Raw genomic sequence first — 20290 nt, forward strand, 5'->3', positions numbered from 1 at the left:
GCGACTGGGCTTGTATACCCTTGAGTTTAGAAGACTGAGAGGGGACCTGATTGAGATGTATAAGATTATTAAAGGGTTGGACACTCTGGAGGCAGGAAACATGTTTCCGCTGATGGGTGAGTCCCGAACCAGAGGACACAGCTTAAATATAAGGGGTAGGCCATTTAGGACAGAGATGAGGAGAAACTTCTTCACCCAGAGAGTGGTGGGTGTGTGGAATGCTCTGCCCCAGAAGGCAGTGGAGGCCCAGTCTCTGGATTCGTTTAAGCAATAGTTGGATAGAGCTCTCAAGGATTGTGGAATCAAGGGTTATGGAGATAAGGAAGGAACAGGATACTGATTGAGGATGATCAGACATGATCATAATGAATGGTGGTGCAGGCTCGAAGGGCAGAATGGCCTACTCCTGCACTTATTGTCTATTGACATGACACCAAACAGTAGAATTTCAACTGATTAACTTCCTCGACTTCCTGAAGGAAGTGACATTCTCAGGTGCAGTTTTGTAGGAGGTCTCTGGCATGGGGCACTGTGTTGTCCAATTATTCAGAAATGTGTTGTGTCCCAGGGGGCTGCTGTGCCCTGAGTGGGGGGGGGAAGGAGCGGTCTGTGAGGGGAGAGGTCAGGGCTCAGTAAGGGAGGGGTGGGTAGAGAGCAGGTCTTGGGGCAGGGTAGAGGGGCGCAGGTCCCAGAGGGGAGGATTTTCAGTGTGTTAGATCAGGATCTGGGTAGTGTAAGTGGTCTGGGATGCCATGGTTCAGGGGTGTGGTCAGTATGGGGTGCATTTAATAGATACTCAGGCTTTAGACTACATATTTAACACTCTATAGGAGTAAATTACTGCAGACGCTTGAATCTATACTGAAAATAAAACGTGCTAGAGATTGCAGCAGGTCAGGCAGTATCCATGGACAGAGAGCAGGCTCACGTTACGAGCAGAGATGACTCTTCATCAGCTGCCTGACCCGCTGTGATCTCCAACATTTTTTGCTTTCAGTATTTAACACTCTAACTTGTACTGGCATTAGACTGACTTTTGGTTCAGCTGCTGCTTGCGTTGCTGGACAGTCCTAATGTCGTCTTTATTCTTCTTCTCCAGCCGGGTGGCCAGGGTATTGATGGTCTTGATGTGTGCATCGTCCACCGTCACATCCTAGAACAGATCACAGAGTAGGGCCAATGTGTTATTAGACAGTGTCATATTTTGTAACAAATGCCATTTGTAAAGGAACATGAGACTGAGTTCCCATAATTTCTCCTGTGCTCTCATTCCCAGAGATGCACCGATCTCCACTGATACTGGCCCATGTACACACTTTCCATGGATCCTTCAGAGTACTTGCTTGCTTGTTCTTATTGGGCATTTGTTGGCAGGGCTGGTTATAGAACATAGAACATTACAGCGCAGTACAGGCCCTTCAGCCCTCAACGTTGTGCTGACATGTGAAACCAATTTAAAGCCCATCTAACACTATTCCATTATCATCCATATGTTTATCCAGTGACCATTTAAATGCCGTTAACATTGGTGAGTCCACGACTGTTGCAGGCAGGGCATTCCACGCCCTTACTATTCCCTGAGTAAAGAACCTACCTCTGACATCTGTCCTATACCTACCACCCCTCAATTTAACACTATGCCCCCTCGTGCTCGCCATCACCATCCGAGGAAAAAGGCTCTCCCTGTCCACCCTATCTAACCCTCTGATTATCTTGTATGTCTCTATTAAGTCACCTCTTAACCTTCTTCTCGCTGACAAAAACAGCCTCAAGTCCCTCAGCCTTTCCTCCCAAGACCTTCCTTCCGTACCAGGCAACATTCTGGTAAATCTCCTCTGCACCCTTTCCAATGCTTCCACATCCTTTCAATAATGCGGCAATCAGAACTGTACGCAATACTCCAAGTGCGGCCACACCAGAGTTTTGTACAGCTGCATCATGACCTCAGGGCTCCAAAACTCAATCCCTCTACCAATAACAACTAGCACATCATACACCTTCTTAACAACCCTCATCAATCTGGATGGCAATTTTCAGGGATAAATGTACATGGAGATCGAGATCTGTCTGCTCACCTACACTCCCAAGAATCTTACCATTAACCCAGTACTGTGTATTCCTGTTGCTCCTTCCAAAGTGAATCAGGTCACACTTTTCCGCATTAAAACTCCATTTCCCACCATTCATCCCAGCTCTGCAGCTTATCTATGTCCCTCTGTAACCTGCAACACCCTTCCGCACTGTCCACAACTCCAGCATCATCTGCAAATTTACTAACCCATCCTTCTACGCCCTCATCCAGGTCATTTATAAAAATGACAGACAGCAGTGGTCCCAAAACAGATTCATGTGGTACAACATGAGTAACTGAACTCCAGGATTAACATTTCCCGCCAACCACCACCCTCTGTCTTCTTTCAGCCAATTTCTGACCCAAACCACTAAATCACCCTCAATCCCAATTTCTGCAATAGCCTACCGTAACCTATCAAGGTTATGGCTACATTGGGGATTGCCTCCTTAGTGGCAGGTTATTGAACCTGTTGTTCTAGTGTCCAGCTCTCCCATCACAGAATCACTACAATGCACAAGGAGACCAGTCAGCCCATCATGTCCGCAACATCTCTCCAAATGAACTACACCCCTCAGTGCCAGTCTCCTGCCTTCGCCCTATAAACCCTATATGTTCTTCCTTTACAGACAATAGTCCAATTCCCTCGTCAAATCAATTTGCCTCCAGCACACACTAAGACAGTGCATTCCAGATCTTAACAGCATGAGAACGTTTCCCCTCATGCTGCTATTACTTCTTTTGTCATTTTCCAAAAACCTGTGTCCGCTCATTCTCAATCCTTCTGCCAACAGGAATAGTTTCTCCCTCCTTACTCTGTGCAGACTCCTCATTATATCAAACCTTCTTTTAACCTTTTCTTCTCCAAGGAGAACACTCCCAGCTTCTCCAACCCATCTACCTCACTGAAACTTTGCACCGAAAGAGCGCCTACATGGTGCTAGATGGCACAATTGGATTTTATGGATGCTTTGGCAATCATTGACGACTGCATTGCCCCACACACCGAGGTAGGATGTCCCACTTCCACAAACTGTGAGCTAACCAGGAGGGCAGAGCTGTTCAGACTCAGCAGTGCCACTTGGTATGGAGGCTGCGACTGGGACTGCAGTCAGTCCCCGAACAGAGAAGCTGGCCAATGGGGCAGTAGGTGTGTCTGGTGAGAGTCCTGGGACACACATTGAGGGTGGGGGTAGTAAGCGCCATGGGCAGCCATTTCCGATGTTGACCCTCCCTCCGTGATGTACAGATTGTCCCTTATTCCCAAATTCCCGAACCCACAGTCGGGCCCACTCTCACCAACTGGCACAAAGCCAGCAGTAATGGCAGGTCATTAACTCATTACTTGTGTAATATTGATTCAGTGATAAATTAATAATGAACATGTTCAAGACAAAACAACTGACAGGTATGAATGCCATCGAGAGATATGGGGATACTGGGGAAAAATGGTATCGAGGTAGATGATCAGCCATGATCTGTTTGAATGGTGGTGTATGTTCGATGGGCCAAATAGACTATTCATGTCCTTATGAACCCCTATTTTCTTAAAGGCTTCAAGTGATCTTGCACTATTGCCGGGCAAATTCCAGAGGAGGCCAGTCGATGCCCTCACGTTGTCCTTCCCCCTGGAACAATTCATAGAAGAATCTTCGAATCCCTACAGTGTGGAAGCACGTCATTAGGCCCATCAAATCTACACTGACCCTCCAGACAACATCCCATCCAGAACCACCTCCCTTACCCTATCCCTGTAACCCTGCATTAGCCATGGCTAATCCACCTAGTCTGCACATCCCTGGACACTGCGGGCAATATAGCCTCGCAACCATGCAGCTCCCTGCTCTGCCTCTTGGAGAGATTCTTGCATCTACTGCAAGAGATTTGGCAGTGAAATGTTTCCAAACAATCTTTATTTTAAGTGCTGTCTGGAAGCACACAGCCTGACCTGGGTGTGTACGCAGCCAGTGAAATTGCAAGATTGCCTTCTCTGGTCCAGATCAATTAGAAACAGCTTCTAAGATTCTTGATTTACACAAGGGGATTTTGATGTGATAAGGCAGAGACTGTTAATGAGTTAAATGATAGGAGATCACTGGGGGATGGGGTGTGCCCAAATAGAACTCTATTCTTGTAGCGTTAAGGGCTGGGGTGTTCTGCTTGCCAGAAAAGACAGCTGTGGACAACTAAAGGGGTAAAGAGGTTACACAAAATTCTGAACATATGTGCACAGATGCAGAAATTAATGCAGCCCCCAGTGAATGGAAACAGCAAAGGGTGATAAACAAGCTACTACAAGTGGGAAAGAATGTCAAGATCCACACAAAACAATTTACAGTTGTGATGAATACAATGAGGGCATCCAATTATGTTGGGAAATATAGAATGCTCAGGAGTAATTGCGTCCTTTGAAAACTGCTAATCTTGATGGTATCAATGAATGTACAAAGACAGAGGAGAAGTTGACCACTTATTTTGCATCAGTAGACAGACATCCTGAAGCAATTTTTGACCCAGGGACATGCCCATATTAGCTTAGGCAGAATATCAGGCATGAACTAATGGCACTAACAAATTCCCAAGTCTGGGTGGATTTTATTCCAAACTTCTAAAAGGAGACGAGAACATTATTGATATCCATTGTTTTATTTGTATTGAACCCCAGACAATTCCCCGGGTGATGGGATAGAAAGACAGCAATCCAGATTTGTCAACTGCAGAAAAATATGCATCGCCTTGAACAATGCAGATGAAAACATACCACCACAAAGAGATATGAGAATGGTAAAAAGAGACTAACAGATTATTTCAAAGGTGAGGCCATTCTCTTTGAACTTAAAAAATGGAGAGAGCAGAGTTCGGCCTAAATGCTGGAAAACTAGAAACAGGACAGGCCCAAAGAGACTTGCAAGCTCACATACACAGATCATTAAAACGTCAGAAATAGGCACAAAAGATGAGCAAAAAAAAATCCAATGGAATGTTGGCTTTTGTGTGCAGAAACTGGAACATATGGAGCTGGTTGTCACGTGGCAGCTTTATCAAACACTGTTTAGATACATCTACAGTTACCGGGTCCTACAATCCAAGAGGGAGATATTGCAGACTTCCCACAATAATCACGAATCTTCAATGGTTACGTTAGACAGAGAGATTACATAAAGTGGAAGCTTGGTGGTTGAGGGGTGATCTGATTGTCGACTTTGAGGTTATAAGGGAAATAGCTATTTCTGCTCGTTAGGGAGCCCAAATCTTGGGAATATTCTCAAAAACTTAGATGCAGACCTTCTACGAATGGAATTAAGAAGCACTTCTTCACACAAAGGGTGGGAGAAGTATAGAAATCAGCATTGACGCATCAGCTGTAAATGTAGATTTCTGTTGAATAAAAAGTCTCTGAGGGATATTGGGATAAAGGTGAATCTTTGGTGTTACGTCAGGAATGATCCCAGTATATGATACAAAAAGTGTGACTCAACACCGAATTTGTTTCATCTCAATTTACTGTCAACAATGCAGTAATCAGGGAAAATAAATTAATATTCCCTACAGACAGCCCACAGAATGGTTTGTAAAATAAAACATAAACTTCTAAAATTATAGGAAGATTAATGGTGAAGTATGTGAATGGGGAGAGTAAAGAGGGAGTCCAACTCTTGATTGGGACGATCAGAGAGAGCTTTACTCTGTATCTAACCCCATATTGTACCTGTCATGGGAGTGTTTGATGGGGATAGTGTAGAGGGAGCATTACTCTGTATCTAACCGTGCCATACCTGTCCTGGGAATGTTTGATGGGGACAGTGTAGAGGTAGCTTTACTCTGTATCTAACCATGCCTTACCTGTCCTGGGAATGTTTGATGGGGAGCTTTACTCTGTACCTATCCCCATGCTTTACTTGTCCTGGGACTGTTGATCGGGAGAGTGTAGAGGAAGCTTTACTCTGACCCTAGTATTTCCTCCTCCTGCCCTGGATACCTTCTGCGTTAACAGGTGAGCATAGTACTGCACCTTGATTAAGAGGTGTGATCTATACTGGCTGGTTATGCTCAGTGTGGAAGGCAATGGACAGAAGCTCAGTTGACAGAGCTGTATAACACAGTGCTCTGACATATGGTACTCACCCCTGCTCCCCGGAACTTGCTGAGCTTTTTCTGCAGCTGCAGGCAATGTTCGTAGTCTTTGCCGACATCGCCCACATTGATCATTACCTCCTGTTTGTGTGCAGGATGGAATAGAACAGAATGAACAACGCAGAGTTAGGAAACACAATCAGCGAAATATCTGCTTGATAGCAACGCACAATCGATTCAATCCATAAACAACAGATTAAATGGAATTATTCATAAGGAACTAGGACAAGAGGATCTTCTCAGAACATGCACATTTTGGCTCTATTCCAACCCTGATGGGTGAATGGGCAAACGCTCCATCTGAGGTTGCAGGAACGCCAGTGTGCCGCCAGGCCTTGATCTCAGAGTTAGCAAGAGGGATATTAACCCTGGCTCCTGAAGTAACTCAATAAACTCCTTCTGTCCGTCTTACTGTAATTTTGTACCATTACTCACTGGCACCACTGACTTCTCAAATGGCCACGGTATACATAAAGGGGAGCTTTCACTAATAAGCACAGAATAATACTTAACCAAATATGGATACATAAAGCTAGTTTGGGAAATCTGTCAAAATGGTTGGAACGAGGTGAGCTCTTCAAACATTCAACAGTACCAAATGCTCGCTAGTAGATGCCTTACGAGAGTCAATGTAAGGCAGGGGTGTCACAACTTTCTCATTAAAAGATGTTATTGGAAGTCATGTCCCCAAATTGGGACAACAAAAGGCAGTGCCCAATTTCCATTGAGCTAACTGGAAGACTCTGGGGCCCAGGAAAACCAGTAGTGTGTTGTGGAGTAATCTGCCAGCGTTCCTACCTTCTCCCTGATCCATGCCTCAATCTGATCGACTTTCTGCAGGAACTCCAGGAAATCCCGGTTGTCCTCCAGCATTTTCCCACGTGCAGCCACCGCAGTCTTCAGTTGCTCCCAGTGTTCCAGCAGCACCCTCATACTTCGCCGGATCTCACTGGAGTTAGGGTGCTGTCCATTCAGCAGCAGCTCACCCGTCTGTAAAATTTAAAGGGACACAGTCAGGTGGACATCCTCAAACTATACACCTCTCTGCGAGGATAATAATCCACAGCACACACCAGCAATGCAGAAGGTAGGGGTGGGAGGTACCGGCCCAAGGAAAAGTCTTATATTTACTTGGGAAAGTCATAAACCTCTTTTCAGCCAATCCTGCATTTTAGAATTGTTATGGAATTGTTACCATTATGCACGCATGCTCCCACAAAAAGATATGGAGTGCACAACACCCCTCATGGTCCAATCTAGAACGAGAGATATGGTTTTAGGATTGCGGGACAGATTTAAAGCAGAGAAGAGGAGAAGTCACTTCTCTCAAAGGGCCATGCATCTGTGGATGGTGGAACTATGAGAAGGAAATTGGCTGGTTTTTAATTTGTAGTGGGTTGACAGGTTATGTGGAACAGGCAGGAAAGTTGGTTTGAGACCAAGGTGATGTCAACCATGATGGTTTTAAATAGCAGAGCAGGCTCAAGTGGCTGAATGGCCCTCGCCTGTTTCTAATTCTTACCTTCTTAGTTTACATGACTACGACATCACACACTTGTTTTTTAAATGTCAGTTGAGGGATCAGCTTGGCTGGGTCACCGGGGAAGCTATAAGGTTGCAATGGATTAATCTATACAAAAGATGATTTTGCTGATTCATTTGCAGGCAGACTGTTGTAACGACAGGATTTTGTCTTCGATAATAAGAAAGAGCTTTAAAGCTGCAGTAACCAGAATTGTTTTAGAAAGGCCAGAGTTGGAGGCATTCCAATCTGCAAACAGACCTCTCTGGTTGGGGAAGTGCTGGCAATTAATGAGTACCTGAAACCTGGCGGCCAGATCAGCAATTGGTGTGATATGTAAAGTCATCAATGAACCAAGTTAATAAATGTAGCAACAGGTGAAGGCTATTCTCGAAAGTGGGGGGGAGTGAAAATAACTGGATACCTCTGCAGGATGCTGAATAAGACCAAGAGGTGCTGATATACTGTGGACAAATATGTTTGGACTTCATTGAGTTAAATGTGTGGCACTTTGTTAGAATTAAAATGATGTAAACTGTCAGCGACAGAAGTGGAAAATAGGTTTCCTTAGCCAGCAGCCAGAAGATTTAGCAGGGTAGAGATTGCTGGAAAAACTCAGCAGGTCTGGCAGCAGCTGTGGAGAGTGCTGAGGAAGGGCCACCCGACCCGAAACGTTAACTCTGGTTTCTCTCCACAGATGCTGCCAGACTGGCTGAGCTTTTCCAGCAATCTCTATTTTTGTTTCATATTTATAGCATCCGCATCTTTCTTGCTTTAGATTTACCAGGATGTTGCCAGAAATGGAAGGCTGGAGTTATAAGGAGACGCTGGATAAGTTAGGACTTTTTCCATGGAGCATTGAGGGTTGAGAGGTGACCTTATAGAAGTTTATAAAATCATAAGAGGTATCGATAGGGTTAATGATAGGTGTCTTTTTCCAAGGATAAGTAATTTTAAGATTGGGGGCACATTTTTTTCAAGGTGAGAGGAGAAAAATTTAAAAAAGACGTGAGGGGCAAATCTTTTTACACAGAGGGTGGTCCGCGTATGGAATGAACTTTCTGAGAAAATGGTTGATGTGGGCATAATTACAATGTTTAAAAGACATTTCAATAAGTACATGAAGAGGAAAGGTTGGGAGGGATATGGACCAGAAGCAGGCAAGTGGGACTAGTTTAGTTTGGAATTATGGTCAGGATGGACTGGTTGGACTGAAAGGTGTTTTTCCATGCTGTATGACTCTATGACCTCCCTGTGCTGAATTGGAAGAAATGAATAACACATGGATCATGGTCCAATTAGCTAATATTTGACTTGGAAGTGTTAATTCCTTTCTGCAATGTCATGTGCTGACTCTGCTATGTGACAATAAAAAGGCTGGCTCTAACTCATTGACATCAGGCAGAACCCCCTTGATATTCTGAGAGAACGCGTGTCTCCACTTCAAATGTGTCTTTCAATAGTGCTTTCTATCTTTAGAGAATATTGAAATTACATATTTTTTTAAAATTAGAACTGTACTTGATTGCAGGTTAGAACCCTAAAGTACTGTGGACTTTCATATCAACTTGAGATTACCCTCATCATTTCATGTGAAAGGCAGCACTTCCTCAGTGTATTCTGCACTCTTGACTCTGGAGAGAGCTTTGAACCGCTGACCCTTTGACTGAGAGGTCCATGTGCTACAGTCAACAAGGAGATATTGCACAGGAGGTGCTCTGCAGCATGACAGAAATAATGCATGGGACAGCAAATACCGGGACATAAACAAAATGAAGCATAACAGGGAAAGCAGTAATGCCCTCCTGAGAAGCTAAAGATAGAAAGAAAGCCTGGGTGATGGGTGGTTTGTTAAACTATTCTTTAAACATATATACAAGTAGAAGCTGGAGTGAATTGAATTGGATTCACTCCCTTGAGACTGGGACCAGACTGAGCCAGTGGGCTGAACAGAAATGTGTTTGAAGGATAGATAGGGTTTAGGGGGTTAGGGTGAGAATGTCATAAGGACTAAACTGTGGAAGACCAGCAACTCAGCAAGCAGATCTCACTGCACTGGGCCTAAGCTGGTGTCTCGCTGATACAGAGAAAGGATATGTAACCTTTACCTCAGTAACACTCGTAATGATGGCCTGATGGGCCAGGATTTCTGCCTCAAAGGCCTGGTGTTTCTGTAGCAGCTTCAGCTTGGCTTGCAGGTCACTAACATCTGCAGAAGAATTGTCTTTTAACTTCTTCATCCTTTCACTGATCCAGCTTTCCTCCTGCAAAGAGGAACAGAACATTGTTAACATCTCAGCTGAGGAGACACTGGAGTAGTCAGATCCCAGAATGAAACTTTTTCCATTTTTTTTTCACATGGTGGTCAGTCATTGAAACACATTCACAGAAATGCAGATTTTATTTAACAACAGAACAGAAGTTTACTATACAGAGAAAATAACTAAAATAATAAGCAAGAACACAGTAAGGAAAGTCTTAAAGAACAGAGCAAAACCAAGCTTCAGTCTGTACTACCATTTGTTATAGAGATTCAATCCCAGAGAAATTATCCCTCTATATCAAATCTAAATTGTACTGAACTGATTCTCCCCAGTTTCTTTCATGTGACTGTGGAGTCTTCTCAGATGAATATTCACAAAACTGAGGGCTTCAATTTTCTCAGTGTTTAATAACCTACTGTAAAGTTTACTAATCAAACTCTCCTGGCTTATCATTTAGACAAACTAAACGTTTCTATTGTGGTGACTGTGTTTTCCCTGAACTGGTCTGCACTCCTCTAAGGAGAGAAAACTTGCTCCTACCTTGAATGCAGGTTAGCAGCCTAAAGTAGCGTGGACATTTTTAACCTGTAATTCCAAAAATGTGTTCTTTTTTAAAGATAAAAATGGCTGCAGAAGTAAATTAAGTTGCAGATCTGGAGACAGAGAGAGAGAGAGGGTGGAGAGTTGCTGCCTGACCTGCTGTGCTTTTCCAGCACTACTCTAAACTAGAAAGGTGAATTGGCCATGTAAATTGCCCATAGTGTTAGGTGAAGGGGTAAATGTAGGGGAATGAGTCTGGATGGGTTACGCTTCGGCGGGTCGGTGTGGACTTATTGGGCCGAAGGGCCTGTTTCCACACTGTCAGTAAGTAATCTAATCAAGTAGTCTAGACTCTAGCATCTGCAGTCCTTGTTTTTACCGAGAGAGAGAGAGAGAGAGAGATACAAATGCTCCTGGAATGTTACATCTAAAAACGCAAATAAGACTTAAAACAGCAATTGTTTAAAGAGGGAAAAGCCAAGTCAAAACAGAGCACGGTTCCTTGTGATTATGAAGATAACAGGATAGATGACACCTTCACTCCTCCTTCAGTAGCAAGCCATCCTCTGAAGATTTTGTCCCAACTGCAAACATATTTTGTCTTTTACTGTTTGAAGAATAAGTGAGCATAGGTCATAAAAAGTCAGTTTCAACTCTACTGAAGAGCACTAGCAGGATTGAGATTCTTCTACATGCCAGTAGGCTAAGATATCTGTGCAGATTGGCCTGAGTTTGAATTAGATTAGATTAGATTAGATTACTTACAGTGTGGAAACAGGCCCTTCGGCCCAACAAGTCCACACCGCCCCACCGAAGCGCAACCCATCCTACATGTACCCCTTACCTAACACTACGTGCAATTTAGCATTCACCAATTCACCTGACCTGCACATCCTTGGACTGTGGGAGGAAACCGGAGCACCTGGAGGAAACCCACGCAGACACGGGGAGAACGTGCAAACTCCACACAGTCAGTCGCCTGAGGCGGGAATTGAACCCGGGTCTCTGGCGCTGTGAGGCAGCAGTGCTAACCACTGTGCCACCGTGTCAGTGTGCTGTGAAAGTCAGAGTCAAGGAACTATCTCCTAGTCACCCCTACATTACAGGTCATCATGACTTCTGAGGTTCAATCACGGTCAAAAGGAATCAGAACGACAGAGTCTCAACCAATCTAAAACTAAGAAACTTGACATTGACTGTTAACCCCCAGTGCAACAGCCACAACATTAAATTATCCTCTCTTTGGGTACAATTCAGAGATTAATCCATATATCATTGTTTTAAAAAAAAACTTTATTTTTTGGACTCAGCTCTCATTTCTAATCTGTGTGTATGTGTATTGCACTACGAATTCTCCTCATGTTCGGTAATTAATAAACTCACTCTTTCTTAACTCAAGAAAGTCTAGTGGCTTGTTTTAAAACGCAAGGTCATTTGGGTTTGGGTGAAAGGGAAGGAATCATTTTTAAATCAACCCTGTTGCGATCAATGGTAACAATGAGTAAATAAAGAAGGGGAATATGTCATAAATCTCACACAGAAACGTTGCATTAAAATTCCAAACCCCCACCTTGTTCTCTGACACAAGCTAGATTGGTTACTATTTCAGAGGTGCTGTCTGACCTCGATTTTTAAAAAAATTCCCTTCATAAAAGTAACCACTAGTTTGAAATCTAAACTCTAAAAGTTACAGATAGTTCATCCACTTTCATGGGGACAGGGGTCTGAAAGCTTGGTCAAAGGCGCAGTTTCAAGATGCCTCTCAAAGGACAGAAATAAAGTGGAGAGTTTTGTGGGAGGGGAATTCTAGAGCTAAGGGCCTGAGCAACACACCCCAATGGATAAGTGGATAAAGCAGGGATGCTGAAAAGGCCAGAATTAGAGGAGTTCAGCTATCTTGGACGGGCTGGAGGAGGTTGCAGAGCTAGAGTGAGGACCTGGAAGGGCTTGAAAACAATGATCAAAAATTGGCAGGCCAGAGGCCTCCATAGGTCAACAGAGATGAACTGAGAGAGAGAGAGAGATCCAAGGTGGGTTGAAATTTGAGGAAAAGGGAGATTGAGAGTTACATGAGGCAAGAGTCACATTTGGAAGATATGAAGGCAGGGATGGAAGGTTGAGGCCAGTGAGTGGAGATGATCCTATGGCATTAATCTTGGAGTGCTCCTAGTGTCTTGGCAACATTTATCTCTTGTTCAACCCCATCAAAGCCAAGAATCTGGCCATTATCTTCTTGCTCATTGTGAGATCTTGCTCTGTGCAAATGGCCTGCTGTATTTCCTAACCAAAAGTGTCAGGCATGAATTGAGTTTGTTGGTTGTAAAGCAATTTGGGAAGTCCTGAGGTTGTGAAAGAGACTGTGGAAATGGGAAACCATTATTTCTGGTGATAATCGAATGGAGCTCAGTGAAATGCTGACTGTACAATGGGGAGTGCTGCTGACTCAGGCTCTGTTGGGCCTCACCCCTGGGATCAACATCAGCCTGTCCCTCTCATCACCCTCCCTCTACAAATGAAAAAGTTTGAAATCCAAAGTTGAACTATGAAAGCAACCACCCCAACACACACAAAAGAAGTTGCATCAAGACACTATTCAAAAGGGCCACAACATACTGCAGTACACCAGAACTGCAAAAAGAGGAAGAAGAACACCTATACAATGTATTCGCCAAAAACGAACACCCGCGCAATTTCATCAACAGATGCCTAAGGGAAAGACAACGGAACGAGGACATGCTGCAACCCAAAGGACTAGTCACACTACCATAAATCAAGAGCATTTCCGAACTGACAGCCAGACTACTGCGGTCACTAGGACTCATAACAGTACACAAACCAACAGCCACTCTCAGACAACAACTCACCAGAACGAAGGACCCGATACCCAGCATGAGCAAAACCAATGTAGTGTACAAAATCCCATGCAAGGACTGCACAAAACACTACGTAGGACAAACAGGAAGACAGCTAACGGTCCACATCCATGAACACCAACTAGCCACGAAACTACACGACCAGCTATCCTGAGTAGCCACACACGCAGATGACAAGCAACATGAATTTGACTGGGACAACACTACTATTATAGGACATGCCAAACAGAGAACAGCCAGGGAATTCCTAGAGGCATGGCACTCATCCACAGATTCAATCAATAAGCACATCCACCTGGACCCAATATACTGGCCACTGCAACGGACAGCTGGAACTGACAACCGGAAGCGGCAGATTCAAACCACTACAAATGCCGGAGGAAAGATCACAAAAGCGCTTCACAGGAGGCTCCCAAGCAATGAGGATGTCACCTAGACAGGGGACGAAACGTCTGCAACACAAATTCCCAGCTCGGCGAACAGAACCACAACAATGAAACGTATTGCTGCAGTCTCCTGACTGGACCCCTCTGGAAAAATATGATTTATTTCTACATGGCATCATTGACACCCATCCCAACTGCCATGAACTGAGTGCCTTGCTTGGCCTTTTCAGAAGATGGTCAAGAATCAAACACATTGCTGTGGGTCTGGGGTCACATGGATGCCAGACCAAGTAGAGATGGTAGATTTCCTTCCCCATCGGACATTCATGAACTCGATGGCCTTTTACAACATTTTACGATAGTGTCAGGGTCACCGTCACGGAGACTGGATTCATATGAATGCAAATAAATCCAGAAATATTAAATGGAAATTCCAGCTGTCATGAGGGGGGTTAGAAGCTATGTTCCAAGGAAATTAACCTGAGCCTCTGGGTTACTAGTCCATGGTTAATAACACCACCGCTATCCTCCCCCAGTCACACTCTCCCCTCCTGAAGCTGTAACTCTGGCTGGGACACTACTTGCAGTCCCTTGTACTCCATTATTGTTTCACATTATGTTACTGTTTCATGTTAGAGTACAGAGAAATGGAATATGACACAATGAGGGTGTGGGAGCAATGGGAGACGGAACTTTAGATTACTTCTGACTACAGTTGCAGATATAAATCAGAGAGGGCAATAATTGAGGATTTCAATAGTGGAGCACTCCCTCATACCTGCTGCCTAAAAGTGCAACATAACATCAGCACTCCCTCAGTACTGACAGTGCAACACTCCCTCAGTACTGATCCTCCACAGCGCAGTGTTCTCTCAGTACTGACCCCCTGACAGTGCAACACTTCCTCAGTTCTGATCCTCTGATAGCGCAACACTCCCTCAACACTGACCCTTTGAGAGTGCAGCACTCCCTCAGTTTTGACCCTCTTACAATGCAGCACTCCCTCAGTTCTAACACTCCTACAGTGCAGTACTCCCTCAACACTGACCCTCCGATAGTTCAGCACTCCATCAATTCTGACCCTTTTATGGTGCAGAATTCCCTTAGGCTGCATTTCCAATACAGCTGTTATTTATTATACACCTCTGGAGCAGGTGGGTCTTGAACACAGGCCTCCTGAATTGAAGATAGAGACATTACCACTGTACCAAAAAAAGCTCCCTATGGTCATTATTTTGAAGTTGAGAAAGATGTCAGGAGTCAGTGATTAATGCCTAATTGAATGGTTTTTAGATGTTATTGATGGGTTGGAGATGTCAATGTTGATCTGTCTTGAGCAGAATGATATTTGACACAGAATACAGGACTTCCTGTCGGAAAGATGTTGTGAAACATGAAAGGGTTCAGAAAAAATTTACAAGGATGTTGCCAGGGTTGGACAGTTTGAGGTATAGGGAGAGGCTGAATAGGCTGGGGCTGTTTTCCCTGGAGCATCGGAGGCTGAGGGGTGATCTTATAGAGGTTTACAAAATCATGAGGGGCATGATAGGGTAAATGGCCAAAGTCTTTTCCCTGGGGTGGGCTATTCCAGAACTAGAGGGCATAGGTTTAGGGTGAGAGGGGAAAGATATGAAAGGGACCTAAGGGGCAACTTTTTTATGCAGAGGGTGGTGCGTGGATGGAATGAGCTGCCAGAGGAAGGGGTGGAAGCTGGTACAATTACAGCATTTAAAAGGCATCTGGATGGTTATATGAATGGGAAGGGTTTAGGGGGATATGGACCAAGTGCTGGCAAATGGGACTACATTAAGGTGGGGTTTCTGGTCGGCACGGACGAAGGGTCTGTTTCCATACTGTACATCTCTATGACTAGAGAAGTGGGGCGGTTCCACCTCACTGCTACCTGGTGGGGAGTGTTTGCCAGGCCTGTAAGGTCATGAATGCGATTTAATCTCCTGACCTTCCTTCCCAAAGACAAGACCCACCGCTAACTCAGCTGAGCTGACATCACTTCCAAATGTTAGGACACATCACCTGATCCCTGTTCTCATGGAAACAGGGAGCACTTGATCCAGACCTGGGCAGACAGAGACACACTCTGTGTTTTCATTCGCAATTGGAAGCTTTGCCGATGCTGTTAGAGAATGGAAACATTTTCTTGTATCGTTGTTGGGATCAAAGTTAAGCCCCCTCCCCCCACCTTGTCACTGACACTGGAGCTGCCTGCTTTCCAGCACAAGGGATATTACCAGCTTCAGACCATGCCAAGGAAAGCATGGAGTTTTAGTCAGCTCTTTATGTGTGGCATAATTATTCAATACAATCTCACACATGGGGTTTATTAGAAACATGTGAAAATTGAAACCAGGAGCAGGAGTAGGCCATTCAGCCCTTCAAGCCTGCTCTACCGTTCAGTTTTGATCATGGCTGATCATCCAACTCAGTACCTTGTTTCTGCTTTCCTCCTTTGACCCTTTTAGCCCGAAGAATTAGATCTAACACCTTTTTGAAAATGTTTAACCTTTTGGCCTCAAATACTTTCAGTGTTGGTGAATTCTACAACGCTGGGTGAAGACATTTTCCTCAGCTCAGTCCGAAATAGCCTACCCATATCCTTAACCTATGACCCCTGCTTCTGGACTCCCTGGTCATAGGGAACAACCTTCCTGCATCTAACCTGTCTCATCCTGTTAGAGTTTTTCAGGTTTCTATGAGAAATCCCTCATGCTTCTAAACTCCACTGAACACAGTCCTAACTGCTGCAGTCTCTCTTCATACAACAATCCTGCCATCTCAGGAATCAGTCTGATAGGCCTTCTTTGCACTCCCTCTTTAGCAAGAGCATTGTTCCTCAGATAAAGAGACCAAAACTGCAGTATACTCCAGATGTGGTCTCACCGAGGCTCTATCCAAAGGCAGCAAGATATCTCTGTTCCTGAACTTAAATCCTCTTGCCAGGAATGCCCACATACCATTCACCTCCCTCACCACCAGCAGTTATTACAATAAAAGAAACAGCAATGTCCTGCAGTGACCCTAACCCTGTTACAATATCTTTTCACAACTGACACTTACCCTGATATTGTCAAGATGATGATCATAAGCCCAAACTGCTTATGGACACATAATTGCGACATGTGATTTTTAAAGGAGGACTTACAGTCTAAAGATGTCTGTGGATAATAAACTCAGTGGCAGTCTCAAGAGGAACCCTGGAATGTCACACCTCAAAAGGTGCCAAGGACACTTCAAAGAGCAACCCTTCAAACGGAGAGATGCAACTCAAAACAAACTGCATACAGATCCTCTGTGGCTACAGAGATAATAAGGGGATGATAACTTCCTCCGGGTTATGTTTCAAACAGCAGTCATCTCTGCATTTCAACTTCTGGGAATATATAAAACAAGGGTTAAAAAGTAACGGTGACTCGTGGTCTATGTGTGTCAGCTGGGGTTATGCTGTTTTAGCTAGTCTTCTTTAAAGTCTACAGTTTGTGAACAGCCATTAGACACTCCTGAGATGAAATTAAAACAGGACAAAACCCTGCCAACTCACTTAAAGAGCCACAAGTCTCAAAATCAACCAATTTACCACCAGTCAACTTAATGTCTGCAACAATCCATTATCTACTCTTCATGGAGTCCAAAGTCAGATTTGTATCATTTTTAAACTGTTATCTTTTTACTCAATACACATCTTTAATCCACGTATCTCTGTATAGTCCAATTATCTGTTCCTGTGTTCAGTAGCTAACAAACTGACCTGTCCTTTAACTCAAGGAAACCTGATTAACTTTGTATCTTTTAAAACATAAATACATTTAGATTAGGAAAAGGTATTCATCTGTGATGGGAGTATAGAGTCTGTGTTTCAATGATGGGGACAGTGGGGTCTGCATTTCTGTCATGGGGAGAGCAGGGATTGTGTTTCTGTGACGGGGAGCATGGGGTCTGTATTTCTGTGATATGGAGCATGTGTTTCTGTGACAGGGAGCATGGGTCTGTGTTTCTGTGATGGGAAGCATGGGTCTGTGTTTGTGTGATTGGGAGCATGGCATCTGTGTTTCTGTGATGGTGAGCATGGGTCTGTGTTTCTGTGATGGGGAGCATGGGTCTGTGTTTCTGTGATGGGGAGCGTGTGTTTCTGTGACAGGGAGCATGGGGCCTGTGTTTCTGTGATGGGGAGCATGGGTCTATGTTTCTGTGATGGGGAGCAAGGGTATGTATTTCTGTGATGGGGAGCATGGGTCTGTGTTTCTGTGATGGGGAGCATGGCATCTGTGTTTCTGTGATGGGGAGCATGGCATCTGTGTTTCTGTGATGGGGAGCATGGGTGTGTGTTTCTGTGATGGGGAGCATGGCATCTGTGTTTCTGTGATGGGGAGCATGGGTCTGTGTTTCTGTGATGGGGAGCATGGCATCTGTGTTTCTGTGATGGGGAGTGTGGATCTATGTTTCTGTGATGGGGAGCGTGGGTCTGTGTTTCTGGGATGGGGTGCATGGGTCTGTGTTTCTGTGATGTGGAGCATGGCATCTATGTTTATGTGATGGGGAGCATGGGTCTATGTTTCTGTGACGAGGAGCATAGGTTTGTGTATCTGTGATGGGGAGCATGGCATCTGTGTTTCTGTGATTGGGAGCCTGGCAGCTGTGTTTCTGTGATGGGGAGCATGGGTCTATGTTTCTGTGACGCGGTGCATGGGTCTATGTTTCTGTGATGGGGAGCATGGGTCTATGTTTCTGTGATGGGGAGCATGTGTCTATGTTTCTGTGATGGGTAGCATGGCATCTGTGTTTCTGTGATGGGGAGCATGACATCTGTGTTTCTGTGATGGGGAGCATGGCATCTGTGTTTCTATGACGGGGAGCATGGGTCTGTGTTTCTGTGATGGGGAGCATAGGTCTGTGTTTCTATGATGGGGAGCATGGGTTTGTGTTTCTATGATGGGGAGCATGGATGTGTGTTTCTGTGATGGAGAGCATGTGTTCTTGAGAGAAAGTGAGGTCTGCAGATGCTGGAGATCAGAGCTGAAAATGTGTTGCTGGAAAAGCGCAGCAGGTCAGGCATTCTCCTGCTCCTTGGATGCTGCCTGACCTGCTGCGCTTTTCCAGCAACACATTTTCAGCATGTGTTATTGACCAGGCCAGATCCCCTCAAACCATTTCAAGAAAGTATTCCAGACCCTAACATTTCTAGTTGTTTTAAGCAGGTGTACAGTGGATGCTCCAGGGGTGGGTGATGCAGCTGTTTTAAACAAAAGAGAATGTATTTGCAGAGTAACGAATGAAACACCAACAAAAGAGAGCAGAACATAGAATAACCTAGCTGAAAACCTAACAGGCTATCTCAGCTTAATGATGCTGTTCCAAATTCCTGCAACGATCCCCATATATACCCCTCAGCAAAAGGTAAAATCAGACACAGGTTCTTCTTACAGGAGAGAGGGATAGCAGAGAGATTCAGCACGGAACCCCCTTCCACTGTCGCTGTTTCCTTAGATTCACAAGCTTAAACCGGCCAGCAGCTCTGAACGGCCAGACTGCTAAAACCAAACCAAGCCAAGCAAGTGAAGAGCAGAGCTGGGAGAACTGGCCACTTTCCTTTCATTGTACAAGTGTTTTCATAAAAAAAACTTGAAAGCCTTTTTTTGCCCGAAGCAGTATCTGCTAGCTACAATCAGATTGGCCCTAAAGCCCATCCAAACCGGACTCATCAGAATCTAGAAGGAGAAAGTCAGGACTGCAGATGCTGGAGATCAGAGTTGAGAGTGCTGGAGAAGGACAAGGAGCAGGAGAATCGACGTTTCGGGCATAAGCCTTTTTTTAGGCATGAGGCTTATGGGCTGGAGGGTGAGGGGGGGCAGGTAGGTGGGTAGCTGCGAAAAAAATGGGGGTTGGTGAGGCTGGGGGGAAGGTAGCTGGGAATGTGATTGGTAGATGAAGGTTGGGGGGGGAAGGTGATAGGTTGGAGAGGAGAATGGAGCGGATAGATGGGAAGGAAAATGGACAGGTCAAGAGGGCAGTAACGAGTTGGAGTCTTGGGACTGGGATAAGGTGTGGGGAGGGGAAATGAGGAAACTGTTGAAATCCACATTGATTCTGTGTGGTTGCAGGGTCTCATGATAGGAGATAAGGCTTTGGGTCGTTAGGGTTTGGCAATGGTGGAGGCCCAGAACCTGTCCTTGATAGAGTGAGAGGTCCAAATTGTGATGGATTGAATGCGGTCCAGAGTCTGAATCTATGTGTTTTGACAGTCTCAAAAAAACCCAAGGACAACCTAACCTTGTTAAAGGAGCAGCATCATCACACGTGGTGATTGCATTTCTGTGATGGGGAGTGTGGGGTCTGTGTTTCTGTGATGGGGAGTGCAGTGTCTGTGTGTCTGTGATGGGGAGTGTGGGGTCTGTGTTCCTGTGATGGGGAGTGCGGTGTCTGTGTTTCTGTGATGTCGAATATTGGGTCTGTGTTTCTGTGATGGGGAGTGTGGGGTCTGCGTTTCT

At 44.8% G+C, this 20290-nt stretch overlaps 1 protein-coding gene across 1 annotated transcript in view; it reads right to left on the reverse strand.

The window, feature by feature from the left end:
• The window catches only part of LOC122554023 (spectrin beta chain, non-erythrocytic 5-like), a 234174-nt gene that overhangs the window by 91017 nt on the left and 122867 nt on the right, over positions 1 to 20290 (reverse strand). The window contains exons 34-37 of the mRNA XM_043698510.1: positions 9836 to 9991; positions 7004 to 7195; positions 6197 to 6286; positions 1035 to 1153 (exon numbers count right to left, since the gene is read on the reverse strand). Coding sequence (XP_043554445.1) covers positions 1035 to 1153; positions 6197 to 6286; positions 7004 to 7195; positions 9836 to 9991 — 557 coding nt within the window. The remainder of the gene's footprint in view (positions 1 to 1034; positions 1154 to 6196; positions 6287 to 7003; positions 7196 to 9835; positions 9992 to 20290) is intronic.

The sequence above is a fragment of the Chiloscyllium plagiosum genome, chromosome 10 (assembly GCF_004010195.1).
Source record: "Chiloscyllium plagiosum isolate BGI_BamShark_2017 chromosome 10, ASM401019v2, whole genome shotgun sequence".
Lineage (NCBI taxonomy): Eukaryota > Metazoa > Chordata > Chondrichthyes > Orectolobiformes > Hemiscylliidae > Chiloscyllium > Chiloscyllium plagiosum.